The sequence below is a fragment of the Octopus bimaculoides genome, chromosome 4 (assembly GCF_046866305.1).
Source record: "Octopus bimaculoides isolate indiv1 chromosome 4, ASM4686630v1, whole genome shotgun sequence".
NCBI lineage: Eukaryota > Metazoa > Mollusca > Cephalopoda > Octopoda > Octopodidae > Octopus > Octopus bimaculoides.
This window is the reverse complement of record NC_142931.1, coordinates 129,672,517-129,690,215: the sequence shown is the minus strand read 5'-3', so window position 1 is coordinate 129,690,215 and position 17,699 is coordinate 129,672,517. Positions and strand designations below refer to the sequence as shown.

Below are 17,699 nucleotides of genomic sequence, written 5' to 3'. Positions count from 1 at the left end.
ACTAAATAACTTCATTCAATATTTTCTCCTCAGAATACCATTTTTCATAAAATCTTTCTCTGCCTATATTTAATCTGGTCTCTGATCTGATATTGTAATTAAGGCTTTAAGCACTGGCTCCATTCATTGAACAAATAAATTTGAACAGTAAACTGGAATTCTAAACCTAAATTAATTTTAAAATCTTTAAAATATGTCTACTTATTCTTCATAACAATCTCTTTGTATCTGACCTTCTTCAGCAGTTGATGAAATCATTTTACTCCAACATCTTATAGTCTATGTTGCCTGCAATTAGCATCCTCTATCATCTCTCAGTATTATTTTTCCATGCATTATGCATCATGTATTTTCATTACATCCCCATGTCAGTTCAGTCATTTCATATTAATATCTGAATCAGTATTTCGAATCTCAGTAATATTCTGAAACAAGTGAATTCATATGATCATCCTCCTTAGCATCACATTGCTCATCTCATGGATGACATTACAGGTTGTTTTAGTTTGAATTAAAGTAGCCAACAAAACTGAAAGTTAGTAAAATCTTACCTCAACAGATGTTGACCCACGGAAACCAAAATCATGCAGCATGTAAGGCAGACCAGAAAAATCATCTGCTGTCTCCTGCATACATTTAGCAATTAGATCTTTCTGATAGTAAGAGTTTGTAGCTACGGTCATTGGATACCAAACTTGAACTAAGAGTGTCTGGAAAAAAAAGAAGATAAAGTGGTGATGCTAGTGGTGGTGGTGGTGGTGGTGGATATAGTGGTAGTAGCAATGATGGACGTAGAGGCAATAATAGTGGGCATAGCTGTCCCATCCAAGAAGACGAGACCAATACTATAATGCTATAGGGAAGGTTTCTAATCAAACCAGTTGTATTCTATGTACATGAAAACTGCATCAATTAGTTCAGTTTAATAATAATAATAATGATGATGATAATGATAATAATAATAATAATAATAATAATAATAATAATAATAATAATAATAATAATAATAATAATAATAATAATCACCAACACCATCACCATCATTATCATCATCATTATCATTTATTTTATTTTACTTTCCAGAACTCTTTATCTTACTTGCTCCGGTTAATTCTGTGAGAGCAGACAGTAACCTGTTGTCAAAGGTCTCACAAGATCTCACAAGGTCTCTCAGAGTTTCTTTCCATGAATTATAAGTCTTGGTAAGTGTCATGGACAATACTCAACACCCAAGTACCAATCTCAAAATCCTCATTGCCCTCAATAGAACAGTTTTTTGAGCATGCTCTAAACCTCATGTCAATTCCAATTTCTCTGATCATTATAATCATTATCATTAATGGTACCGTACAACTTCAACATATCTGCAAAATTAAAGAAGAAAATAAATGTTTTCTATAGAAGCATTCAACTTTGAAAAGAAGGAAAATAACTGATTACCTCGAAATAGTTTGTAAGCCAGAAGCATTTTGGGTCAGTATTTTCGACAGTAAACAATACATTCTTGTAAGGAATTATAGTTCCTTCTGGGACAGACTTTATTCGTAATGGCAGGTGACCATCATGTTCCTAACATACCAAAACAGGAAATAAGTATAAGTATTCATATTTAAAAAGTCATGATAATTAGGAATACAACAAAATTTATCTCTCACATCATGATTATCTTAATAATTACCATAATCACCACCATTTTCATCATTTTTGATGCCATTGTCACTGTGGCTGCTATCATCATCATCATCATTGTCATCATTATTTTCATCATTTTACACTTCAGTTTTGGCAAGTTGTCTCCCACTTGCATTCTTAAAATCACTCTCACAAAGTTTCTATGTCCAATTTGCAACAGACTAAAGTTGTCATTCATCTCTAATCATTACTTTACTCAGATGACATAACCCCAGTTTCCAGACCACATGATATCCTACTTTTTACATAGGCACCATATAATCTAACATTTATAAAGAGACAGAAAAATCCCTTTGTTTCCTGCTGAGGCAGTTAGATAAGATGAGTCTCTGACCTTTCCTTTCACATCTTAAACATTACGAAGTCACTAAAGCTGTCTGTAGAAGTGGTTAACTTATCTTCTTCTGTTAGGGAACCATCAAACTCATAGACCTTAGTTCTTGCATTCTTGTACTGGTCATAACACAAACATATGACAGGTCTTATATTTTGATTCCCTATTGGTTCACTACACAATAAAGCTCTCATTTAAATTGGTTCATGGCCAATATTTTATGGTAAGAAGAAAAGTCCATTGTTATTTACTTCAATGTATTACTGGTACTTATACTATTGACAATAAAAGGATGGAAAGTAAAGTTGATTTAAGTGGATTTGAAAGCAGAAACATGGGGTGTCAAGGTGTCAAGTCATTACCAAAATGTATCTGCTTTGGGACTTACCCATTTGTATTTTTACTTAGTAAGTAATATTATGAAAAGTAAAAATGTAGTTAAGCATTAAAGTGATAACTGGGGGATAATGCAGAGCTTTGGTGTTTATCAACAACACTTATCCCTTTAGAAATTAAACTGGCCATGTCTGACCTATATATTCTACCTGTTTAATGTTCAAACTAGCCAGATCCAGCCACTCATTCTTACTCAACCCTTTTGATACCAACCCGGCTGAAATCTCCTCTGGCTTGGCAGTATAAATGTCTTGTTTTCAAAAGTTCTGAATTAAAATCTTCCACAAAACCTTAGTCACAATTTATGTTCCTAACACTAGTTTGATAATAAATTATATTACTAAATTCTTTGTTATATCTAAAATTAATTGAAAGAAATACAGAGCCTCTCAACAGAAATATGGTAACAAAAGGGTTAACAGTGTCATTCTAAAAATAAACAATCCTATCATCACAATATAAGTTTGACAGGTGTTTTTTGTAACATGGCACTGGCACAGGTGCTTTTTAACATGACGTCAGCAAAGGTGCTTTTAACGTGACACTTGTACAGGTGCTTTTTACGTGGTGCTGGCACGGATCTGGCTATAGAAGATCTGCCTCAGTAAATTATATCATCGCCATGCAAACACAGAAAAGTAGTCATTAAAATGATGATGAGGATGATGATAATGTAAACTAAAGGGGCAAGAGATATGTAAATATATACATCTCAGTCATCAGATTCAGAAGACCTTTCATTGTTTGTTTACAAAATTATACAGCATCAGGATAAACTTCAGAATTTTTTTCTCAGTAAATAGACCTCATATACAGACACTGCATTAATTCTTAGTAGATGCACTCATTATCCACGAAAAAAGATTTTAAGCACAATTGAGCCAGTGATGAAGCCTTTAATGTAGCTATATGGTTTGCTCAATAGCAGCTAAATCTCACTGAAATCACAACCTGCTTATCTTTAAAAATGGACTCAAATAATGTAACTCTAGATACACTTACTGAAAACAACACACACAAAAAAAAGAGAGAAAACTAGATGGTCACAGTTGGAGCAATTCTAACCTCATAAATCTGCCTATTTGTTTAGAGCTTACCTGGAGCTGTGGAGGCGCAATGGCCCAGCGGTTAGGGCAGTGGACTCGCGGTCATAGGATCGCGGTTTTGATTCCCAGACCGGGCGTTGTGAGTGTTTATTGAGCGAAAACACCTAAAGCTCCACGAGGCTCCGGCAGGGGATGGTGGCGGACCCTGCTCTACGCTTTCACCACAACTTTCTCTCACTCTTACTTCCTGTTTTTGTTGTGCCTGTAATTCAAAGGGTCAGCGTTGTCACACTGTGTCACGCTGAATATCCCCGAGAACTACATTAAGGGTACACGTGTCTGTGGAATGCTCAGCCACCTGCACGTTAATTTCACGAGCAGGCTGTTCCATTGATCGGATCAAGTGGAACCCTCGACGTCGTAAGCGACGGAGTGCCAACAACAACAACAACCTGGAGCTAAACAACAACAAACTAAACAACTCAAAACATGAATAGAATAACCTAGTCTCATTCAAGAGTATCAAAATTATGCATCCCAAGAAAACATAACTACAAATAGAGCCTCTGTGTGATAATCTATATTGCTAGAGATGACGACCAAACCTTCTTCAAATCTCACCTTACTACCTTAAAATGCAAATACTGGATAACATAATACTAGATTCACTATGTCTGAATAAAATACAGAACAATCATGACTGAAACAGCTGTGATCATAAATCTTCTGAATGTCATCAGATCTAGAGATAAACAATAATGACACAAATAGCCACAACATATTAGTCACTATATGCACATATTATCTATAAAGAAACAATTGAAATACAATTGAACCAATGGTGTAGCTTACAATTTAGCTGATTGGCCTGCAAAATAGCAAGCAAATTTATCTTGAATCACACCCGACTTATTTTTTAAAATGCTTTTCATTAGTCATGACCAACATGCAGTTGCTCATTAACCATGAGCAACACACAGATAAAACTGCAACACAACCTATAAATTCCATTATTTACTATCTTTCACTATCTTTCATGACATTTAGACTAAGGTAATATAAACAAAGTTGTATCACAAAGATTTTCCAGGCCCTTATTAAGGACAAGAAAATCCATCAGCTTTTAGCAAATGTTCACTACATACAAAGTTGTATATTTTACAGCTTAGTCAGGGGGGGGGGGGTACAGTACACCTAACCCTTAATTTTCAGGACGTCTAATGAAGGAAGGAAGGAAGTTATCCTTAAACCAGAGACCTACTTTGAATATTTGCAGTATTCTCTCCTAAAAGCATCCATGGACCTGGTGTTGTTGGTTTCAAACTGGACAGATTAAGTCTACTACACAAGAACTTAGAATATAGAGAATTGCAACAAATACCAAATGGCATTTTGCCAGATCCCCAAACAGTTTCACCAACTCACCACATTGGATTGGTACTTTACTTTATCAACTCTGAAAGAATGAAAGGCAAAGCTGATCTTGGTATGATTTGAACTCACAATGCAGAAGGACAGAACAAAAACTGTCAGGCAATTTTTCCAATGTTCTAACATTACTGCATTAGTGAATGTTTTACCTGAAGTGTTGCTGACACATCCAAAACATTTCTCCCCCCACACACACACATTTTAGTTTACAATTTAAGTCCATCTACTGGATAAACTCACCAACTTTCTACAAGCTTAACTACTGCCAAGATTTATCTTTCTATCTCACCTACCACTCCTACAATCTGAATGGTTGATTTTATACGTTCTCCGCCTGAACCCATTTATTTATAGCCCCATCTTTAATGTGTTACACCTAGATACTAAAGACTTGTAGAAAAACGTTTATTGTTGTTAACCTATATAGATCTAAGACAAACTGAACTGACTTTAGCAGTTACTGCAAAAGCAATAAGAATCTAATATTATATATTATCATCACCATTTAATGATTATTTTCCATGCTTACATGGGTCAGATGAGATTTGTTGAGGCAGATTTTCTACTGCTGGATACTCTCATTGTCAACCCTGCCCTATTTCCAAGAAAGGTAATATTTCCCCATGGCCAGACATGTTTCCATGGATGACTGGAAACAAACAACATCACTTGTCTGACAGTCATACCCATTTACTGCCATTACATAATGTCAAGGCTAGACACACAAGCACATACAAGCACATGTATAAATATGTACATATTACACACACACACACACACACACACACACACACACATTGGGTCATCCCATAAATAATGTGTTTTTTTTTCAATTACATGAACTAAAAGTTGGAGGTGGGGCAGGATAAACTACCAGCATCAACTTGTTATAAAAGCAGGTAGTAATTTTACCTTGGTTTTATTCTTAGTGCAAGTCTTGAATTAGAGATAAGTTTGAAGCCAATGGACCTGTTCAGAATGTCCACAAGAAGCATTCCAGAAGACCACAAACATCAACAACTCACACAAAGCAAGAAAGAGTACTGGAAACGAATCACTAAAGTCCAAGAAAATCTGTGTGGCAAGCGTGTCATGAGGTAGGTATTCCAAATTCGTCTGTCCAATCATTTTGAAGCATTGTCAATGGTAAAGTTACATTCCAAGGTTAGTTCATGCTATTAATGATGATGATCCAGACCAAAGAGTGCAGTATTGTGAGTGGTACTTGGCATGATGTGTAGAAGATGAACACTTTCCAACAAAGATTGTGTGGAGTGATGAGGCCACATTTAAATTAAATGGTTCAATTAACCGCCACATTTGCACACATACTGGGGACCTGAGAATCCGCATGTTATGGTGGAACACCTTATTAATTTACCAGGAGTTACAGTGTGGTGTGGCTTATCATCAAGAGGATTAATTGGACCACTCTTTTTTGATGCTACTGTGACTGGTCCCATTTACTTGAACTTGCTGCAACAGTCTGTCATGCCAAGCATTAGAGAAGACTTTGAAGATGAGGAGTTTTATTTTCAGCAAGATGGGACACCCCCACACTACCATCACTATGTTAGATCCTTCCTTCATGAGATCCTGCCAAACATGTGGATTGGATGAAGGGGTTTCATTGAATGCCCTCTGTGTTCACCAGACCTCACAACACTAGACTTTTTTTTTATGGTGATACCTAAAAGACAAAGTCTATGCTATGAAACCTGTGACAGTCGCTGATTTGAGAGCAGCCATTGAACTAGAATGCACACAAATATCAAACGAATTGTTTCGTGATATTTGCAATTCCATTGCTTTGCGTTGTCAGCAGTGCCTGGACCAAAATGGACATCAGTTTGAAAAACAAGCATTGACAAAACAATAAAATAATGTCTATAGATTCTATTAAATTTTGAAAATGAAATGTATTTTAATAAACACCTACTTTATGATTATTTAAAGTGTGTATACATCTTTTTGGGACGCCCTGTATATGTGTATATAAATAAATATATATATATATATATATATATATATATATATATATATATATATATATTTATTTATTTATTTATTTATTTATTTATATATATATATATGTTTGTATATAAGTTGTGTGTGTGTGTGTATACAATGGGTTTCTTTCAGTTTCATTGTACCAAATCTGCTTGCAAGGTATGGGTTGGCCCAAGGTACCACAGTGAATGCAGGACTACATGGGTGGGATCAAGTTTCTTAACCACACAGTCACACATGCACCTATTACAAGTTCTTATTTTAAAAACTTCTGAAAGAACTAAATGTAAAATTCGCTCTACCATGAATTGAACACAGAAAAGTTAGATGGGCTTATTCCAATATCATCAGTAACAACAGTAATAAAAAAGAATTCAAATCACTTTTATTACTAGTTTATAAAAGCAAAATTGGTGCAATAAAACTGACTAATAAATATTTGAATATCAGAAATCAATAAAACAAGAATAACCTGTTTTTCTAGCAAGACTCTAAGAAAAAAAAAAAAAAAAATATATATATATATATAAAAACATATATATATGTATGTATATGTATATATATATATATATATATATATATATATATATATATATATATATATATATATATATGTATGTATGTGCATATATATATATATATATATATATGTATATATATATATATATAAACATATATATATATATATATATATATACATATATATATATATATATATATATATATATGCACATACATACATATATATATATATATATATATACACATAAATACATATATACATGTATATTCTTGGTTATTCAAGAATGTGTTACCACCTATTTCATGTGTATGCACACACACATACACACACACACACACACACAAAATAGCTGGCCACAATACTAAATAACCAAAGAACATGTACCAGGATGTCCTTTTCATAGCAGTGACAAAGTAAAACCTGTTTTGTTTATCAAGGGGAAAGTTGGTCAGTTTTTTGCATCAGGATTAGAAGAAAGTTCTTACAAATATGGATTGAATCAGTTGTGCGGCCATTTGTTTCTCAATAAATTTTAAGACATTAATATATATATATATATATATATATATATATATATATATATATATATATATATATATACTTTGATTTTAAAATAATTGATTCAGTGGTTTTAAATTTAAGGTGGTTGACTGTTAAACAGTAAAGAAGGTGACCAATTATAAAAAGACATACCAATAACTCATATGCTAACGTCAAAATATGCTCAGCATTACAGCTCAAGCCAACATAGAAATATGTAAAACACTAAATAAACAAACTACTTCCATTATTATGTAGAATCCAAAATTCCCATTATGTATCACTTGAATTGTTTTCGCTTGCAGCAGCTGTAAAGTACTGTTCATGTGGACTGTGTGTTAATGTAGGTCATATATTTTGTGTGTTGTTCATGAGTAAGAAAGAAGTAGTGTGGCAAATGTATTTAAGGGGTTGTATTGACTACTAGCATAGCTAAAGCAGAGATGGTCTTACCTAGACAGCATTTAAGTGGTAGAGGGAGCATTCAAGGATCACTCCAACTGGTACAAGCTTTAATTATGTACCAACTGGTACAAGCTTTAATAAGGAGTGCACATTAATGCTATTAAGTGAGACCAAGCTGACATGCACCTACTAGAGGATGTTTTTGAGGTTTATGTGCATGGAGGTATTGTGTACATAGCATGAAGTGCCTAAGCTATATATGAATGATGTCTATGGAAAAAGCAGTGAAGCATGATATTATCTGCACAGAAGTATGTGTTGTTTATAAGTGATAGTAAGATTTTTTTTTATGTTCAGAGATGAGTGTGGAAGACATAGATGAACTCTGAATTGGCATGATGTAGTTTAAGATGGATGAAGAAGTTTGAAGGAGAAACCAGTATTGAAGACACTGCACAGTAAGAGACCATCAACTGTGACGAGCTTGAACTACCGGTAAGAGGATGAACTGAGTTGTGCAGATGGATGAGTCACAAGCCATGAACTATGGTCACAATGTTTTACAGAAGATGATGGAATATTTTGGGTTTCAGAAAATGTCTTGGCAATTGATATGTAATTTGAAGGAGAGAAGAGTAGAAGTCTGCTTTGATCTACTGGAAACATTTGAAGCCAATGAAGCTACTTTTCTCTATCACCTTAAAAATTTTGGAACACGTTGCTTCATAATTATGGATTATTTGGTCATCATCATTATCTTTAGGTTTACTGCTTCACTTACTATAGTCATCATTCAATCTCTTCACTATATATAATCATAAAAGATTATTTATTATAACTACATCATCTCATACTTAACAACAATTTCCATGTATTTATTGACAGTTACTCAAAGTTTCTTCCCTATAATATATATAACAGTACATTTTTCTTTACTTGGGATATTTCTGACATGTTCATAAATCTACCTACTTTTTACACAGTCTAAAAATATAATAATAATTTCCTAAACTTCTTTCATGTATTCCAACATGTATTCAACACAAACATTCATATCTTGATGACTATAAAAACAGGTATGAAGTGATAACAACAATACAGAAATTTAAACCTCAGAAAGATTTAAACCTTAGGAACAGCTGTACCTAGAAATACACTAAATACCAACTGAAGAGGATAAAAATCCAGCCAATTAAGCAACCAATTTAGGCTAATAATTATTATATCTATTTTGAAATATCACATTTTTGCAAATATTAATTTTGAATGAAATCAATCATCTAATACTTTTTTGGTGGATATATTGCCTGAATGTACAGAAATTAATATTACCTTTTTCAAAGGGTTTTTACAAATAATAGGTACTTAATGATGTAGTTTAACCTAAAGTGGCTATCAATACTATGACACTGACTAGGATGTAATAATATATGGTAATATTAAAGTCAATCACCTGACAGTAATTTTAGTTAATTGAGAATAACTAGTTATTATGCTATTGTATGTCACATAAAACAGAACACAAATGTCTTCACAGAAAGACCCATAAATAATTTTCAACATGAAGATAATATATTAACTGGAATGATACAGTTTTAGAACACAGGTAATTCTAGGCTCCCCAGCATGGTTTCTATGACAACTGGAGATCCTTTTGGCTGCAGTTAAATTATGTGTAACTGGTAAAGCATGGAGTGAAGAACAGCTTTTGAGAAACTTTCCATAATACACACTGGAATAAGTATGTCATGGTCGATGCATAACTATCGTAATCTAAATGTAGGTGGGTGTTATTATATAAATATACATGAATATTGCTCTGAAAACTGTTGTTTTTAGCTATTAATAGAGAAATGTTTGCTTTAGTATATCTTGTTCAACTAATAACTAGCAGGTGAAATTTCTATATAATAGTCAGCCAAACCTTTTCATTAAAAACATTAATAAGTAATAAAATGTTGGTGGGTGAACTGAGTCTGAGACCATTTGATTTCCTGTTGGAATCACCTTTATTTACAGCACAAATTACTTTTATAAAAGCTTGAACATCCAAACTTCCTATTTACTTTCTCTTTTGTGTTTATGTTTATGGAAGGAGTTGGTTTGTAATAAAGAGAATTAAGTCAAATAAAAGTTATGGCAATTCTACATTTAGATTTAATCAATATTAATATTAGCTTTTCTCATCAGGATTTACGTTGCTATGGAGTTGGAAATAAAATACTAATTGCAGCTGCTACACGAAGAAAATATTCCAACTTTTTCACAATACATAGTGGAATCTCCAGTTAGTCATTTATGTATTAATATTTGATTTTAATACTAAACATTTAGTGAGGAAATCAGTGTGAGAAGTATGAAAATCTCTGTCACAAAACACCTGAATATTGCAGCAGTAACATTTATTTAGCCACTTAAGATAAGATCAATAAGCAATTATTGATGAGAAGTGTCTTTGAATAGTCTGAGAATTTGTAACCACCTTATAGTATGGAAAAGTGCTTTCACTGTTTAGCTAGGCTTTTCAATATTGTTATACACTCTGCAAACCCTTTGAATAGGAACTGTACCAAATGTAGGGTTATTCTATTTAAAGGGTTTACAAATTACTTATCTCTTATTAAAGGATTTTATATAGCAGAAGTTGTATAGAGTAATATTTTAATAGAAGTAGATACTCCTGTATAATAATAAATAACCATCATTTTTATGTCCTTTTTTTCATATTCACATGGCTTGGATTGGTCACAAATCATCTCACTTCTGTCGAGGTTTCTTGCCTTATGGCATACACAACAATAAGAAAAGTCACCAGATTTTCTTCTAGCAAGGGTTTTACTGCTAAATGCCTTCCCAGCTACTATACCTAGTAGTTGTTGGCAACTTTATCATTATGTGAGGGTAAAAGTAGGTAGTTATTTAAGGACATCTCCTCTAACTAGATAAGGTAGACAGTGTCTACCCAGGATAAAACTATGAATATTAATTATACAAGAGCAGTGTAGTTATAAATTGAAGCATTGTGCTAAAGAAGTAAAATAACAAAATAGTGAAGATGGAGAGCTTTTTATAATATAAAAAGGGGGAAATTTATATATTACAGCTACAAAGCTCACTATCAGAAGTGAATAGTCAAGAAATATTAATCTTCACATATCAGTTATGTTGGTCTAAAATTATCATTTTGTACATAGATACAAAATGACATCAGCATAAGTTTTGTCTTCTAATGCTGAAGAATCTTATGATAGATTAGTTAAACAACTTATATAACCTTCAGACATACATGACAAAGATTTATTTGTCCACCAAATCTTTCTTAATTTTTACCATATTTCATCATTATCAACTATCAACAGATAAATCTCATTCTCATCACATAATCACAGTGACACATTAAATATAATTTATCTTAAATTAAGCAAATTGTTCGTCTCTTCTACTTACATAAGTACAATCATTTGGACTAATCATTTATAACAGAAGCAATGAAAAACACTATTTTCATTATAAATTATCATTATATTTTGTTTAGATTGAGTAATACTACAAATTTAACACTTTTTGATATATATATAATGTCAAGAAATTTGTAACTACTGAAAATATGCAAACTTTAATAACAAACCTCTAAGATATAGTTCCAACCTTCTTCATTGAATAAATCTTGCCCGAAATGTAAATTATAAATTTCTTTAGCTTCTTGAATTTTTTCTTTAGTCACAACAGGACCCACAAGCCATCGCTTTATTAAATACTGCAAACCAAAGAAAACTGTCTTTGGAAATTTTCCACCTCTGCTTTCAAAGTAGGAATATACAAAGGTAGTATTTTCAGGATATTGTTTATGATGAGTGACCTGGAATAGCAAGAAACATTAAGATTAGTCAAAAGCTATATGACAACTTAGTGAAAATATACACAATAACTGCATATGATTCTGTAATTCTGTTTCTCTAATATTAATTTTATATTGCTTGAATTGTTATCTGGAATGAGGTATTTTTGTTATCAGTATTTTATCCAGTATTGTATAGTAGTATATAATATTGGTTATAGTTTTCTACCAAACATTTTATGAGTAAATAAAGACATAAGATTATCCAAATATGATATACAAACAACTCCAATGAATGACATAACTTACATTGTTCTAGGTAAATTAACTAGAACCATTCAGCAATCCACACAAAGCTGTCTCTCTGCTCAGGAAAGTTGATCTCTCTCCCGCTTTCACTTTTCTTACTTAGCATGCTAGTATCGTATTCAATAAAAATCTAGCAACCTTGACTATAATGTCAAATCATACACAAACACACACGTTGCTTATATACAGTAATTTTAACTCTTTCTACTTATTTTGTCATCAGTAACTATGAACTACTTTCATGATATTATAGAAGTAATATTAAAGAAAATCCATTCTGCTCTATTATTTTCTTTATTTCATGAATGTTGTTTCATTAAATTCTTATTGTGTACAAATACAAAAATAAATGATGCGACATAATAAAAATGTAAGAAAATTTAAATAAAAATTAATGTGGTTGATCTTGTTATCACATGCAGTCTACCTAAAACTGTGTACTACCAATGAAGAATTGAGTAAAACACTGCACTAAAGTATTAGCCCTTCTGACTCTCCTGTTTTCTTAATGTGACATTGGGATCTTTTCTGTTTGGCTGTGCTTGTGGAAATTTTAAAATTTGGTGTATTGATGTAATTTTCCATGTTGAATCTCAGGGGCTAATTCACTTTTCCCAGAAAATTTTTTGAAAAAAAGTTACACAAGTTTAAAGTTTTATCATTTTTACCCAGTCAGAAAACAGGATTTGGAAGCTATCATTTTATGCCTGACTGCACATGTCAACTATAAACAAATTAAATATTGGCAGAATTCTGCTTTATGCATGCCATATATTTATTTAATTTTTGGAATTTTCAGAAAATTTTTGTGAATTTGTATTCTACACATAGAATTCATACGATTATGCAAAAACTAACTAAAAATATCTTGGTGTGTGATATAAGGCCTATTTAGCTATTAATTTTAACACATATCACGACCCCCTATGTTTTAAGCATTTAATAAACGAAAGATGACTACGTGGGTAAGCAGCTCCGTAACAGCTTGGCTTGTTACTATGGAAACAGGCAGCTATATGTCTGTGGCTTTCGACTGATTAAAATTGCCCAAAATTTCTAAACTTTAAAGTTAACTCGTTATTTATAGATTTATAGCAAAAATTAAGGATCTTTGGGGTTTGACGGGCAACATTTGTTTTCTTAACGAAACACTTTCAAACTTGGGACACTAGTAGAATGTGTCATATAAAACAACTTCTTCTCTTAACCTTCTTAACAAAAAATTGTACATCGCAAGTTATTTCATGTTAAAGTTGTCGTATTTCTGTAATTTCAACCAATCACTGACGTCTATTCACCTGAATACAGTTACTGCTGTTCGGTGTCAAGTGTGTTATTCCCTGTTTAATTATATCATTATTCCCTAGTAAAGGTTTAGGGTTTTAGGGTTAGGGTTCGGGTTTTAGGGTTCGGGTTTTAGGGTTAGGGTTGGGGTTAGGGTTAGGGTTAGGGTTATGAGTTATAGGGTTAGAGTTAAGGTTATGGCAAAAATAATCATAACCCTAACCGTAATCCTAAAACTAACCCTAACTCTAAAACCCGAACCCTAACCCTAAAACCCTAAAGCTAAAACCAGTACAAACGCACGAACGATGTCATTAATAAGAGTAACACGGGTAGTTGTTGACAAACAACGGGACTAATTTTATTCAAGGGAAAAGATCCCATGACACCGTTACGGCATTAATTGTTTTCACCTCAATAGACGTCAGTGATTGGTTGAAATTACCGAAATACGACAATTTTTTACATAAAATAACTTCGAATACAAATTTTTTATCTGTTCTATACCACAAAATATACAAATATTCGAAGTTTGAAAGTGTTTCGGTACCAAAAACACTACAAAAAAAAATGTTGCCCGTCAAACCCCAAAGATCCAAAATTAGTTCAATACAAAACTACATCAAAACATCAAATATGAAACCAATTGGATCAAAAATCGAAAAAATTGAAAAGTGGCAGCCAAACTGAAAGGATCCCGACATTACGTTAATGAATAAAAAACACTTATTCTGCGACCCTATAAATCTCGCGTGTATAACAATATTCAAATAATGAATGTAACAACCTGAAAGAAAACTGTAGCTTTGTACAACTTTAACGAAGAAATTTTTAACTCGATGGAAAATGGGACGATTGAAAGTTACCCATAGGGCAGGAAAGATGGATTTGCAATACGATATTTTTTATTTATTAAAAACACATCGATCTAATAGTTTTTACAGCAAAAATTCGCGAATGTTCTTTCCTAAAAAATAGATTCTTTTCATGTAGAAGCATTTATTAACAGAATGCAGTTAAAAGTTCCGGGTTATGTTCAACTAGTATGTTAAAATTGAAACTGAAGTTCTTTGCTAAAAACGTCAGTGAAAATTGAGAGAGAGAGAGAGTTGCGTATATACTAGGTTAGTCCGCTATGACAATTAGAGACTGTGCCTGCAAATATGATACAGATTTTGAAAACAACCATAGGCTGAGATAAAACTTCCGAGACAAGTTGCTGGGGTGCCGCACTGATTGGCCAGTTTTTAGCCAATGCAAAGCGTCAAGACGAGATTGTTGGCTCAATTCAGTCTTTGCTGAAATTTCATATAAGAAATGAATTAGGCTAATAGGAGGAAGTGTTAATAATTTCTGCTACATCTGGAATTGCTGTTTTGATAGTTAATATGTAGGTTAGCTGAGTTTAATAATGGAAACAAACTATGAGAGCTAGGCCATGTACAAATCACTACCTAACTATCATATTTTCCTCCTTAGGCTTTTAACATTTCGTTCAAACCATGCACTTGATGCTACTAATTCACGAGAACCACATTATCAGCATTAGGCTTTTCACATCTTCCTACAATTCTGATCTGATTTGTGGACTTTATGTAACCACTTCTTGAAGATCAACACTATCGCCATTAGGCTGTATTTGCAGAATAAGTATTAACCATTGCGCAAGGTGTTTTACTTACAGGCATTCATTGTGTATCTCTAACAATTAACGGTGCTAATTACTCAATAGCGACAAACTGCAAAAGACGATCATCCTTTTTAATTTATTATAGATAGTCTTTCTTGAATTCGAACTTGAACTGTTTAACTGCAAAAGTCAAAACTGCTGGCGAATAATATTACTATATTTGGCAGTATTGACTAGAGATAAATGCTTCTAGTGATTAATAATTCAGTATTTAGTTATATTAACCAGTTTACTTACATTTTTTCTAGCCAATCAGTTTTGGCATAATTTAACGTCACATTTTGTAGGGCAGTGAGAAACAAAATGAATGGTTTAATTTTCGCACCGAAATGTTGCATAGAATATTCTAGAATTTTTTGACAAGCTTATAAATAACCCAGAGTTCAGCTCCCTACATGGAATTACCTTGCTGAGACAGAGGTTATGTGTCATCAGACCTGCGTTTAGTAAGTATCATGGCCGAGACTTTTCGATACAGTATTTCAACTACCGTGTACAATTGACTACGAACTGGTATTCTCTTTCTTGTGTACATGAACTTTCTTCTCACTTCGATGGCTATAGACTCTTTCACTGTCTCCTTCATTGGCCTTCTTATATGTTCTTAACATGCGCATACATCTACGCTTACACGCACACATGCCTTTGTTCTCATGACGGCCTGTCTGTTATTCTGTATACATGACGCACACGATCTTCTCTTAATCATTCTACGCGTTGTGTCTCCTTTTTTTCCTCTGGCACTTATGTGTGCCATTCAAATCATATACTTATTGTATCGACCGTGTGATGTACTAAAGAGCTATTCTCGTCACCTCGCATCGCACGATCCTTTCACTTCATTCAATTTACTTTTTACTACTTCAGTTGTATGATCTGGATATACAAATGCTTCAATCTGTGTTGAATACGAATCCACTGTGATTAAAGTGTTGCCAATATTTGAGATATATGCTTAAGCCACATGAACACGTTCCACACAGCTCTTAAGCTACGTATGTATCATTAGTTTTTATTAGATGCGACCTGAACTTTTGACAACTACTGCAATCTAGTTGATTAGTCTTGAAACAGGAAATGAAACATCAACGGATTCTTATTATGAAGGTATTGTCACGAATCAATAGGTCTCTGAGACATAATATGGAGGAATTGGAAATTATTTGATAAATAGCCAAAAGTCAAAAAGAAATTGTTAGCGTCAGGACGATCTACTTATTTTACTTAATTCTGTCATCAGTGAGAGACGGCATTTAGCTTAGATGTCTTTTAAGTTAATGCATCAGACAACTTAACTAATAAATGTAATTCAAACATCAACGCCATCAGAAAAATCCTGCTTTAAAACGTCCTGTTTCTATTTTTATAGTGACAGATATAGTCATACACCGACTTCTTTCATCTACCGTTACTTTTGATGATATGAAAATGCAAACAATATCATAATCAATGTTTAGCAACTAAAGTGCAGACGTTACTGATTTGCGGAAACGTCACCGCTTCGTTACAGATTCTTTGTGTTACATTTAAATTCAATACATTTACATTTTGGAGATCTTCAAAGAGTTCTGAAATGTTATTCTTTTTCTTTTATTTGTTTCAGTCGTGTGACTGTGGCCATGCTGGAGCACCACCTTAAGGGGGTTTTAATCGAACAAATCGACTCCAGGACTTATTCTTTGTAAGCCTTGTATTTATTCTATCGGGTTCATTTGCCGAACTGCTAAGTTTTGGGGACAAACATGCTTAGTTTTAGAATGGTGGCAGCTGATGAAGGAAATGTTCTCGATGTGGCCTGTGTGCCTTCTGTGCTCTGTTTATGTCCTGTTTCTCATTTTGTCTACGTTTTTTTTGTAACGTCCTGTACCCAGATATGCATTTATATATACATGTAGATGTAGGTATGTACATCCATGTACGTATATACATGCATATACTCACATATTATTTGTATTATTACATGATCGAACGCACGTGTCATCCTTGCAAGTAAGTTTTATATATATATATATATATATATATATATATATATATATATATATATATATATATATATATATATATATATATATTATACAGGAGAATGCTTGTTTATAGGGTTACCCTGGGTTTCTCGCCATAAAATGTATCTTTATGGCATATCATCAGACCCCAAGATTGTTGGCCTATGGCCTCTTTAAAGTCTAGATGGGGAAACGAAC

At 33.0% G+C, this 17,699-nt stretch overlaps 1 protein-coding gene and 1 pseudogene across 2 annotated transcripts in view; one reads left to right on the top strand and one right to left on the bottom strand.

The window, feature by feature from the left end:
- LOC106878595 (nicotinamide phosphoribosyltransferase) overlaps positions 1 to 17,699 on the bottom strand; it is a 43,070-nt gene that overhangs the window by 15,018 nt on the left and 10,353 nt on the right. Inside the window, exons 2-4 of the mRNA XM_014927851.3 lie at positions 12,006 to 12,236; positions 1,441 to 1,569; positions 552 to 710 (exon numbers count right to left, since the gene is read on the bottom strand). Of these exons, the coding sequence (XP_014783337.1) occupies positions 552 to 710; positions 1,441 to 1,569; positions 12,006 to 12,236 (519 nt within the window). The remainder of the gene's footprint in view (positions 1 to 551; positions 711 to 1,440; positions 1,570 to 12,005; positions 12,237 to 17,699) is intronic.
- LOC149136234 (histone-lysine N-methyltransferase SETMAR pseudogene) overlaps positions 15,805 to 17,699 on the top strand; it is a 4,604-nt pseudogene continuing 2,709 nt past the window's right edge. Inside the window, exon 1 of the transcript XR_016241686.1 lies at positions 15,805 to 15,944. The product of XR_016241686.1 is annotated as a histone-lysine N-methyltransferase SETMAR pseudogene (transcript). The remainder of the gene's footprint in view (positions 15,945 to 17,699) is intronic.